The sequence below is a fragment of the Hypanus sabinus genome, chromosome 1, assembly GCF_030144855.1.
Source record: "Hypanus sabinus isolate sHypSab1 chromosome 1, sHypSab1.hap1, whole genome shotgun sequence".
Lineage (NCBI taxonomy): Eukaryota > Metazoa > Chordata > Chondrichthyes > Myliobatiformes > Dasyatidae > Hypanus > Hypanus sabinus.
In genome coordinates, this window is record NC_082706.1 from 5,679,740 (window position 1) to 5,692,819 (window position 13,080).

At 46.1% G+C, this 13,080-nt stretch overlaps 1 protein-coding gene across 1 annotated transcript in view; it reads right to left on the reverse strand.

The window, feature by feature from the left end:
- LOC132390668 (bone morphogenetic protein 1-like) overlaps window positions 1-13,080 on the reverse strand; it is a 308,728-nt gene that overhangs the window by 92,175 nt on the left and 203,473 nt on the right. Inside the window, exon 8 of the mRNA XM_059963235.1 lies at window positions 1,521-1,645. Coding sequence (XP_059819218.1) covers window positions 1,521-1,645 — 125 coding nt within the window. The remainder of the gene's footprint in view (window positions 1-1,520; window positions 1,646-13,080) is intronic.

Consider the following 13,080-nt stretch of genomic DNA (forward strand, 5'->3'; position numbering starts at 1 on the left):
TGTCTTTGTTCCCTATGATCAATTCACCTGTTTCTGACTGTAAGGGACCTACATTTGTCTTGACCAATCTTTTTCTTTTCACGTATCTATAAAAGCTTTTACAGTCAGTTTTTATGTTCCCTGCCAGCTTTCTCTCATAATCTTTTTTCCCTTTCCTAATTAAGCCCTTTGTCCTCCTCTGCTGGTCTCTGAATTTCTCCCAGTCCACAGGTGTGCCGCTTTTTTTTGCTAATTTATATGTTTCTTTTTTGGACTTGATACTATCCCTAATTTCCCTTGTCAGCCACAGGTGCACTACCTTCCCTGGTTTATTCTTTTGCCAAACTGGGATGAACTATTGTTGTAGTTCATCCATGCGATCTTTAAATGCTTGCCATTGCATATCCACCGTCAACCCTTTAAGTATCATTTGCCAGTCTATCTTAGCTAATTCATGTCTCATACCTTCAAAGTTACCCTTCTTTCAGGTCAGAACCTTTGTTTCTGAATTAACTATGTCACTCTCCATCTTAATGAAGAATTCCACCATATTATGGTCACTCTTACCCAAGGGGCCTCGCACGACAAGATTGCTAACTAACCCTTCCTCATTGCTCAATACCCAATCTAGAATGGCCTGCTCTCTAGTTGGTTCCTCGACATGTTGGTTCAGAAAACCATCCCACATACATTCCAAGAAATCCTCTTCCTCAGCACCCTTACCAATTTGGTTCACCAATCTATATGTAGATTGAAGTCACCCTTTATAACTACTGTTCCTTTATTGCATACATTTCTAATTTCCTGTTTAATGCCATCCCCAACCTCACTACTACTGTTAGGTGGCCTGTACACAACTCCCACCAGTGTTTTCTGCCCCTTAGTGTTATGCAGCTCTACCCATATCGATTCCACATCCTCCAGGCTAATGTCCTTCCTTTCTATTGCGTTAATCCCCTCTCTAACCAGCAATGCTACCCCACCTCCTTTTCTTTCCTGTCTATCCCTCCTGAATATTGGATATCCCTGGATGTTGAGCTCCCATCCTTGGTCACCCTGGAGCCATATCTCTGTGATCCCAACTATATCATATTCATTAATAACTATCCGCACATTCAATTCATCCACCTTGTTACGAATGCTCCTCACATTGACACACAAAGCCTTCAGGCTTGTTTTTACAACACTCTTAGCCCTTATACAATTATGTTGAAAAGGCCTGTCACCAGGGTGCTTCTGTCTGACCTGCTTTCTGACCATCCACATTCAGAGTTCTCACACATACATCAGAATAACCTGGACTGCACTGGACAGTGACCATTCCTGGACTGTGAATGTCCTTCATCACCCACCCACGCCGCTGGACTTCAAATGCGGACTGGAAGCGCGACCTCCACATCCTTGTCCCTGACCTCTAATTCTCCTCTCTGACCCCCAAACCATCCCTACCAACTTAAAACAACTCTGCCTTGAGCCACGATCTCGACAGAGACAGGAGCTTGGTGCCATCTTGGAGAAAAATACCCACTGGCCCATCTTACCTGGACACCTGTACAGCTTCCGAGCCTGGCTGATGTCTCCTTTGCTCAGTCGAGTGCGCTGACCAATCGGGGGACGGACGCCATTCTCGTCATACCGAGGGAGGATGGTGTCCAGGAATATTCCCCTAAACAGAAAAGCAATTGTCAGTCAGCTCAAAGCCTTATTCCTCCAGGTGTAGCACAAATGGCTCTCGATACCGAGCCAGGCCAGTTTAATCAGACCATTGATCACTGATAGGATGTAACGGGAACGGGACAGCGAGACTGTTGGATGTTACTTGCACAGGGGTGGCACGGTAGCATAATGTTATTACGGAGCCACGGGCCCAGGTTCAATTCCCGCCACCCTCTGTAAGCTGTCTGTACATTCTCCCCGCGAACACGTGGCTTTCCTCTGGGTGCTCCAACATGAACATAAAACATAGAACATGGCACAATACAGGCCCTTCGGCCCACACTGCTGTACTTACTTCAGAAATTACCTAGGGTTACCCATAGCCCTCTATTTTTCTAAGCTCCATGTACCTAACCAGGAGACTCTTGAAAGACCTCATCGTTTCTGCCTCCACCACTGTTACCGGTAGCTCATTCCACACTCTCACCACTCTCTGTGTGAAAAACTCACCTCTGTTATCTCCTCTGTACCTACTCCCAAGCACCTTAAACCTGTGCCCTCTCACAGTAGCCATTTCAGTAAATATGTATATTTACTGAATTTTTTTGAATATTTACTTTTGAATAATTGCTGAATATTTACTTATTAAGATACAATGTAGATTAGGCCCTTCCAGGCCTTCGAGCCTGTGCTGCTCAGCAATCCCCTGATCTGACCCGCCTAAACACAAGACAATAGACAGTAGGTGCAGGAGTAGGCCATTCTGCCCTTCTAGCCAGCACCGCAATTCACTGTGATCATGGCTGATCATACATAATCAGTACCCCATTCCTGCCCTCTCCCCATATCCCTTGACCCCACTTTCTATAAGAGCTCTATCTAACTCTCTCTTGAATGCATCCAGAGACTTGACCTCCACTGCCTTCTGGGGCAGAGCATTCCACATATCCACAACTCTCTGGGTGAAAAAGTTTTTCCGCATCTCTGTTCTAAATGGCCTACCCCTTATTCTTAAACTGTGGCCTCTAGTTCTGGACTCACCCATCAGCGGGAACATGCTTCCTGCCTCCAGTGTGTCCAATCCCTTAATAATCTTATATGTCTCAATCAGATCCCCTCTCATTCTTCTAAATTCCAGTGTATACAAGCCCAGTCACTCCAATCTTTCAACATATGACAGTCTCGCCATTCTGGGAATTAACCTTGTGAACCTACGCTGCACTCCCTCAATAGCAAGAATGTCCTTCCTCAAATTTGGAGACCAAAACTGCACACAATACTCCAGGTGGGATCTCACCAGGGCCCTGTACAGCTGCAGGAGGACCTCTTTACTCCTATACTCAATTCCTCTTGTTATAAAGGTCAGCATGCCATTAGCTTTCTTCACTGCCTGCTGTACAAGAACACCTAGATCTCATTGCACTTCCCCTTTTCCTAACTTGTCTCCATTTAGATAGTAATCTGCCTTCCTGTTCTTGCCACCAAAGTGGATAACCTCTCATCTATCAACATTAAACTGCATCTGCCATACATTTGCCCACTCACCCAACCTGTCCAAGTCACCCTGCATTCTCATAACATCCTCCTGACATTTCACACTGCCACCCAGCTTTGTGTCATCAGCAAATTTGCTAATGTTACTTTTAATCCCTTCATCTAATCATTTACAATGACCAATGAACCTACCAACTGGTACGTCTTTGGAATGTGGGAGGAAACCGGAGCACCCAGAGGAAACCCACACAGTCACAGGGAGAACATGCAAACTCCTTACAGGCAGCGGTGGGATGCTCCCATGTTCCAAAGGCATACAGGTTAAAACATTCTCAGCTTGCTGTGTTGGTGCCGGAATCATGGCGGCACTTGCCGGCTGCCCCCAGCACAGCCTCGGACTGTGTTGGTTGTTACCAGAAACGACACACTTCACTGTATGCTTCGATGTAAACATGACAAATAAAGCTAACCTTTAACAGATGGGAGCTGGCAGGAGACGGCTGACTGATGGGAGTTGGTCAATGATAGATGAGTGCCACTGGGAGAGATTAAAGGCGCTTGTGGACAGAGGATTGAGGGGACAGAGACTGATGAATGGAAAGGGAAGTGTTGCACTTCGGGAGGACAGGACCTACCTAGTGAACGGTAGTGTTATGTTTTGTGACTTCAGAACATTCAACTAATTCAAAGTAAGATACAGGAGTTTGAAATGCAGGTCTAACATTACCTCAGGCGAGGCACACGTGTATCACGTGGTAGCGTGATGATGTATGCATTTCACGTATCTATACATATACATGTATATGGATTATTTAAACAAACAAGAATGCTTAATCAACCTATATATAATACAAGATTATTCAAATATTACTGAAAGATTAAATACACAACAAGCAGGGTGCTGAGGAGTAGAATAGAGTAGAGGGATTGGGGAATACAGAGACATAATTCCTTGAAAGTACCATTACATGTAGATAGAGTCATAAAGAGAGCGCTGGGCACATTGGCCTCATAAATCAAAGTAGTAAGTTCAGAGGCTGGGATGTGATGTTGAAGATCTATAAGGCATTGCTGATTTGTGTAATTTGGAGTACAGTGTGCAGTTCTGGTCACCTACCTACAGGAAGATATCAAGAGATTTGAAGGAGTGTGGAGAAACTTCCAAGGATGTTGCTGAGTCTGAGTTACAAGGAGAGGTTCGGACTTTATTCCCTGGAGCGTAGGAGAATGAGGGGAGGTTTGACAGAGGTATACAAAATTATGAAGGGTATAGATAGGGTAAATGTAAGCAGGTATTTTTCACTGAGAATGGGTGAGACTAGAACTAAAGGTCAAGGGTGAAAGGTGAAATACTTGATGGGAACCTGAGGGTGAACTTCACTCAGTGGGCAGTGCGAGTGAAGCACAAGTTACCAGAGGAATGCAGGTTGGATTGCGAGATTTAAGGAAAATTTGGAAAAGAAAGATATGAAGGGCTATGGTCCAGGTGTAGCTCAGTGAGACTGGGCCAAATAGTTTGGCATGGACTCAGCTCTGTGACTCACAGGGAGGGCAATGGGGTTCAGAGGTGAGAGGGGTAATAAATCAGCAATGATGGAAGAAGCAAAGTACACTCGATGGGCTGAATGGTCTAGGCCTTTTCCTAGGTCTTTCGGTCTTATGGACACTAAGCTCAGTTGTTTCCAATGTTCTCTGAAGGTAACTGGGTTAACGTGTTTCTGAGCAGATATTCTCCAAACTCTTCAAGGTTGTTGTAGTTGGGGGTGGCAGTGGGATGAGCTCCCACTACCTATTAAATGCTCCCAGTGACGTGCACCTCAAACAGCCTCTGACAACCAAGCAACACACAAAACGCTGGAGGAACTTAGCAGGCCAGGCAGCATCCAGGAAAAGAGTACAGTTCAAGTTTCGGGCCAAAAACGTTCGGCAGTACTCCTTCCCTAGATGCTGCCTGGCCTGCCGAGTTCCTCCAGCATTTTGTGTGTGTTGCTCAGATTTCCAACATCTGCAGATTTTCTTTTGCCTCTGACAACCAAGTCCAGCTCCTAATCTTCCTGTGTGGCTTAAGCCTGGAGGAACCGTTTGTACTGACAGGAGAATTGGCAAAGATGGCTTACTGGCGCCTTAAAGCCAGTCACTTCAGGCAGATGGAGCTCGTCAGCCACGGTTGACAGCTCACCCAGAAGAAAAACTCTGATCTGCCTTGCAGCTACACCCACTCACGGGGAAGGCTTTGGGGGTAAAACCCAAGGAAAGATACAGAGCTGGAGTCCTTAAGGCAGTCCTAGTTCGACAGCTCCTGCGGTGCCGCTGGTGCCAAACTGTATCGGTCTCTGCCGTTCCTTTGGGTTCATCAGCTACGTGGAGAGGGGGAGCCTGCTATGTGCTTGCTCTCCATATCAGGCTACCCTGGCATGCAGATCACCCCGAGAGCTGAGAAGCAACAGCCGTAGTTGACCCTGACCAACAGACAGCCTCGGACTCCTAAAGCAGCCCACACGTTTATAAGAAGTCTGGGCAGCAGCTCAGCTGTCAAAGGAGGCACGAGAAAGGAAACTAATTCCTTGAAATGCCTAAATTCCCCCTGCCTCTGTAGGAATCACCAGCTAATGTTCTTTTGAAAGATCAAACGGAGTGAACAGTGATAAAACCACAAACTGAAAAGCTTCAGGATGTGAGATGTCGACTGCCAGGTCCCCACATGTCAGTTATTGACTGCAACATGGAATACGATTTCACAAAGAAACTCTGTCCTGAAACTCACAGTCTGTGGGCTGAGTCAAAACTCCAGGATTACTTTCTATTCTGTGTGGTGCGGTGGGGAATAGGCTCTGGACATGCCACCCAGCAACCCCGATTTAACCTTGGCTTCTGACATGATAAAGGAAGTCCTGAGTGTCGCCAGAGATGGAGGACCCTTATTGCTGTCCTGAACACCAACAGCATAATGGGCAGTAAGTAAGTGTTGCTGTTCGTCCTTCGGAGTCGAAGACGACCATGACTTCTGTCAGCTGGAGGGTTTGTGACTGGTGAGGCCAATCTGGGCCCTGAAAGCTCGCCCACATGTGGGACACATGAGGGTAGGTGCTGCAGTGGAAGTGGAGGTAGTTCGAGCCTTGCGCGCGGCGCGTTTCCTCTGAGCCTCTGCGGTGCGTCTGATTTCTGCTGCATACGCTCCTTTAGTGGTCCTGCTCCACCAGGTTGGGCGGTCCGGAGCAAGCGATTCCCAGCTACTGGGATTGATGTTGAGGTCTTTGAGGGACACTTTGAGGCAGTCTTTGAGAAGTTTCTTCTGCCCTCCAACTGAGCGCTTGCCCTGGCTCAGCTCTCCACACAGCAGTTGTTTTGGTAGTCGACTGTCAGACATCCTGACAGTAGGTAAGCAATCACCAGACAATTACAGTGACCAATTAACCTACCAACCGGTACGTCTTTGGACTGTGGTGGGAAACCGGAGCACCCCGAGGAAACCCACGCGATTACAGGGAGAACGTGCAAACTCTTTACAGGCAGCGGCAGGAATTGAACCCGGGTCACTGGTACTGTGGTGCTGACCACTACGCTACCGTGCAGCTAGGGCTCTCCTTCAAGTTAGGGCAGCACGAAGGCAAAGGGTGGTGTGGGACTGTAGCAGTCAGTGCGATGGTTTACTGCACTAATAAGATCAGGGTTCAATTCCCATCACTGCCTGTAAAGAGCCTTTTACATTCTTCCCGTGACCATATCTGTTTCCTCTGGGTACTCTGGTTTCCTCCCACACACACCACCCGTACCCATCCCTGTATTCTTTACCCACACTGAGGTGTATCCAAACTTCTTGTAAATGTTGCAGTCAGACCCACGTCCGCCACTCGTTCGCAGTCTGGGAGGAAACCAGAGCGGCTTGAGAGAGCCGAGACGGTCACAGTGTCACGTGCCCCGTAGGCCCCTGCAGCTTTGCTTGCCAAGGAGTGTTGATCATCTAGGTTTCTCAAAAGTCGGTATTTACTAACCGTTATATTAACTAGAACTGTTAAGCCCTTGTGCTTTCAGTTTATTCGTGTCAGGTTAATGGTGACTGGCATGTGTTGGCCGCATCCTTATGATTATTTACAGGGGGCTCTGATTAGCTCTTTAGCAGAGTGCTACTGTGTTGTGGAGAATGATTGTTCTCGTGGCGTCGTCCCTCTGTTGGCATTCTAATGCCGAACCTTGTTTCCATCTCTTCACGGGGATTCTGCTCCTGTACTGAGTCGTGGGCCTGCTGCCTGAGCTGGTGCCAGAGACCCACGTGACGGAGAGAGTCCACCTTCCCTCCGCACCGTGGTCCAGTCCCGCGAGCACACACAGCGACACACAGGGAACGTGCAAACTCCATGCAGACAGCGCCCGAGGTCAGGACTGAGTTCATGGCTCCAGAGCAGTGGCACTACCCGCTGCACCACAGTGCCACCCTTACCAGTCCGTGTATTCTTTACAAATAATGTGGTGCTCCCCACCTTGAGAAACTCTTCACTATAATTATTGGAAGGGGGTTGATTGCATTGCAATGATTGGGAAGATTGGTCGTCACAGGGGCATCTGCAGCTGGCAGCAAGTTAGAGCAGGGGCCACACCAGCCTTCCCACAATAACCATCCAGAGAAGCGATGTTAGATGTCAGAACAGCGGACGCACACAATTCACTGCACGGTATTAAGGATGGATGCTGGTGACCATTCAAGGATCAAAGGATTCACTTTACTTATCACACGTACATCGAAACGTACGGAGAAATGTGTTGTCTGCATCAGCAAGGATTGTGCCGGACAAATGTTTCCAGTACAGCATAGCCACAATACACTAACCCTAATCCTATGTCTTTGAACTGTGGGAGGAAACCAGGGTGCCCAGAGGAAACCCACGCAACCATGGGGACACGTCAGTGGGAGTCCAACCTCGATCTTTCAGGGGCACGGTAATAGTTAAGTTAGCCACTTCACTACCACACCACCCAGGTGAAAGCCTTGCATGTGCTCTTGCTCTCCCTACCAACCACGTCCTCAGGTGATCACCTCTCCTCTTATCTTTAGGGAGACACGGTAGTGCGGCAGTTAGCGGAAGTGCTTTACAGCGCTTGCAACAGGGGCTGAATTCCCACCACTGTCTGTAAGGAGTTCTCCCCATGACTGGAAGGGTTTCCTCCGGGTGCTCTGGTTTCCTCCCACTTTCCAAAGATGTACGGGTTCGGTTTAGTAAGCTGTGGACACGGTGACCCCAGCAGATCTTCGAACCGTGCTAGTAGCTGACGCATACAATGCAATTCACTCTATGTTTGAAAGTATTTGTGTCAAATAAAGCTAATCAAATATTTGATGCTGCACATTTTCTACTTTATGAACGTGATCACGCTGGCTTTTCAATTCTCTGAATTGCGACTGATAAATGTGAGTTCATACTTCCTTATTAACATCTTAACGAAGCTACAAGGTAGACACGACAGCAGCTATATTTCCGTACATGTCTCAAGGAGTTTTGGTAAGTCACCAAAAACACTCAATTTCTACCGAGCACGTTTTTCTTCATTTGTACAGTGGAGAGCATGCAAACTGGCTGCATCGCTGTCTGGTATGGCGGACGGAGGGTGGGGGGTGGGGGGGGGATACTGCACAGGATTGAAGTAAGATGCAGAAAGTTGTAAACTGAGTCATCTCATCATGGGCACCAGCCTCCACACCATCCGTGGAGCAAAGCCTCAAAAAGCTGGCTTCCACCATTGAGAATGCTCATCACCCAGGAAATGCCCTCCTCTCATTGCTACCAGCAGGAAGGAGGTACAGAATCCTGACGAGACGCGCACAATGATTCAGGAACAGCTTCTTCCCCTCTGCCATCTGATTTCTGAATGGACACTGAACCCATGAACAATACTTCTTGACTTTTTAAAAAATTTCTTGTTTTTGCACTACTTATTTAACTATTTAATATACTTACTGTAGTTCAGCTTTTTTTCTTTTCTATCATTATGTATTGCACTGTACTGCTGCCACAAAGTGAACAAATTTCATGACGTGCCGGTGAAATTAAACCTGATTCTGATTCCGATTCTTCCTGAAGATGGATGAATGCAGCAACAGTCTTGGCTCGTGAAAACACTGCCAGAGCTGTTTGCTATGTTAGTAACCCAAGTCATCCTAATCATTTCATGTGGGCAATAAGAACTGTTCATTCCACACAGTCTACGATTGATGACTCACATTCACATTGGTAACAAATCTTATATAAAATTATAATTCAACCACAACCCTTTGGGTTTGATTACATCCTCCTGGAATGAACTACAGTGTTTCATTTCAATCAATACTGTGAGCATGGCATTTCATACGCACAAGAGATTCTGCAGGCGCTGGAAATCCAGAGCAATGCACACAAAGTGTTGGATGAACTCAGCAGGTCAGGAAGCGTCAATGGAAAGGAATAAAGAGTTGACGTTTCAGGCCGAGACCCTTCATCAGGACAGTCCCTATAAATTCTGCTGAAGCGTCTCAGCCCAAAACATCAGCTGTTTATTCCTCTCCGTGTTGCTCTGGATTTCCAGCACCAGCGGAATCTCCTGTTTAAAACAAAGCTAACCTTGGAAGGTGGTACCAATGAACAACGAGACCAGTGGTGTCATCCTTCAGACAGTTCACTTCTTTTACTTCTACTCCCTTCAGAAATGATGCTGCTGCTGCTGGAGCCTGTCTGATGGTGTGCTTTCCAGCCGACTGAGCGATCTGGTGCTTTGCTGTCTCTGACGAAGTTCAGAGAGGTGTGTGGCCTGGAGACAGAGCGTGAGCCCGCGATTGACTCCATTTCGCGCCAATCTCGTCAATTAAAGTCTCGAGGAAGATTGAAATCAAAGAGGACGAGAACAGAAGGCAGGCAGGTGTTCAGCGCCATCCTCCCGTGTGACGGGTGTCTCCCTCATTGTCGCTCGCTGCTGTTGGGAGGAGGTGCCTACTCCTGATCAGTCTCTTGCTTGGTACTGCCAGACTCCTGGTCTTGGGCGAGTTTTCATCAAAGCAGTCTGTGGATTGGACTCTGCAGTTCATGTTATGATGGGACTCCAGTTCCTGGTTACACCGTTTTTTGTTGCTATTTTGTGCGATTGTGATCGGGACGGACTGGCTCTGCGGCCCTGCAGTCAGTGAGTAGCACAGCACTAAACTGAACGGCACATTCCTGGACTGTTTTGATGACTTGGTGGTTTGATGTTTTATATTCTGCGTTCTTCACCCATTTTTTGCCATTTGTGCAATTTGTTCTATTTTTGGCATATGTGGGGGTAGGGTTGATCTTTCTCTTTGAATGGATTCCATAGCTTTGCTTTGTTTTGTAGCTTTCTGTGGGGAAGATGGATTTCAGGATTCCATACGGCATACATACTTTGCCAATACATGTACTTTGAATCTTGAATCTGGAGTTAAATTGCTGAAAGAGAAGGACCAATTACTGAGATGATAGAGTTTGTTTGGTGTAAGTAAGCACATGAGAGAACTTCATCAACCAGACGCACTGTGTGCTAGGCAGCGAAGTGACACGTGTCACTGATGGTAGGAGCCAGGTCCTGGGGAATATGTATTATTCTTCAAATCGCTTAAAGACTGTAAAGAAATTGCAGTGTTTGGCACTTTATCTGCGTTATTTAAATATTGCGTCCAGCTACAACTCCTTGCACAGGTACAAGGCAGAGAACAGAATGAAAGCTCCAAAGCTCTAAGCTCAGATTCAGATTCAGTGTATTGTCATTTAGAAACCACAAATGCAATGCAGTTAAAAAATGAGACAACGTTCCTCCAGAATGATATCACAAAAGCATATGACAAAACAGACTACACCAGAAAATCCATATAATGTTTGGCAATCCCCAATCCAGAGTCCGGAGAGGCTGCTGCGTATTAATATCGCGCTACCATCTTAGCGCGTTCCCCGGAAAGGAGCTCCAAACTCACCAGACAAAACAAGACCAAAAACTAAAGCTACAAGACCTGCACAAAACCACATAGTTACAACAGTGCAAACAATAGCATAATTGATAATAAAAACAGACCATGGGCACAGTAAAAATAGTCCAAAGATGTTAAAGGACTATAAGTTCAAAAGAAATCACCACACAGTTTCCACAAAAGGGTCCCGACAGACTCGCCATCCCACGCCAGCAGCAGAAGGGAATACCCCCCCCCCCACATGGACTTCCACGGCACCGCCCGACTCAGCCTCAGAATAAGTGTATTATCAAAGAACCCTACATTCACAATATCTGAAATTTTTCCCCACTTACGGGCTGAAACGTGGTACAACAGTTACATAACAGCTTGCCACCTTTTCATTTTTAAATGGCCGTGATTGTGTAACATTGATTGTTTTTTCTTATCTATGGCATTTGCCTTATCCTAACCATAGAAACATAGAAAACCGACAGCACAATACAGACCCTTCCGCCCACAACGCTGTGCCAAACATGCACTTACTTTAGACATTGCCTCAGGTGACCCATAGCCCTCTATTTTTCTAAGCTCCACGTACCTATCCAGGAGACTCTTAAAAGACCTTATCACATCTGCCGTCACCACCATCGCCAGCAGCCCATTCCACGCACTCACCACTCTCTGTGGAAAAAAGAACTTTCCCCTGACATCTCCTCTGTACCTACTCCCCAGCACCTTAAAACAGTGTCCTCTCATGTTAGTCACGTCAGCCCTGGGAAAAAGCCTCTGACTATCCACATGATCAATGCCTCTCATCACCTTGTACACCTCTATCAAGTCACCTCTCATCCTCCGTCACTCCAAGAAGAAAAGGCCAAGTTCACTCAACCTATTTTCATAAGGCATGCTCTCCGATCCAGGCAACATCCTGGGGTATATCTTGTCCGGTCCCGGTGACTAATCCAATGTGATGCTTTCCAAAAGCTCCAGCACATCCTCTTTCTTCATGTCTATATGCTCAAGCTTTTCAGTCTGCTGTAAGTCATCCCTATAATCGCCAAGGTCCTTTTCTGTAGTGAATACTGAAGCACAGTACTTACTAAGTAACTCTGCTACCTCCTCCTGTTCCTTAAACACTTTTCCACCGTCAAACTTGATTGATCCTATTCTGTCACATCTTATCCTCTTGCTCTTCACATACTTATAGAATGTCTTGGGGTTTTCCTTAATCCTGCTCGCCAAGGCCTTCTCATGGCCCCTTTTATCTTCATTTTCTGTCTGTTCCTTTAGTTCACATGTTCATATCTGTTCCTTTGTTTAAACTTTTAAAATAAATGATTGTTGAAGAATAAGCTCCCTCCAGGTCCTGGACTCCTAAAGGAACCCAGGCATCGGGAAATCACTGAAATCTGATACTTCCATTTTCACAGTCGGTACAAAGAAACACAATAGAATCAATGAACAACTACACACAAACAAAGGCAGATGGACAACCAATGTGAAAAAGAAGATAAAATGTGCAAAAACAAAAAAAATTAAATATCAGAATCAGGTTTAATATCGTCGGCGTATGCCATGAAATTTCTTAACTTTGCGGCACCGGTACAATGCAATACGTGATAAATAAATAAAGGGAAAAACTGAATTACAGTGAGCATATATAGGTCTATTAAATAGTTAAGTTAAAATAAGTAGTTACAAAAAAAAAAGAAATAAAAAAAGTAGTGAGATAGTGGATAGCAGAGGGGAAGAAGCTGAGTGTGTGTCTTCAGGCTTCTGTATCTCCTTCCCAATGGTAACGATGAGAAGATCATAATAATAGATAAATAACACTGAGATTATGAGTTGTGAAGTCCTTGGAAGTGAGTCTGTAGGTCGTGGAATCAGTTCGGTGTTGCGGTGAGTGAAGTTATCCACGCCGGTTCAGGAGACTGAGGGTTGTAGGGTAATTCTGAACCTGGTGGTGTGGGACCTAAGGTTCAAAATCAGGTTTATTATTACTATAGGCCTAATGCAGAAAAGTA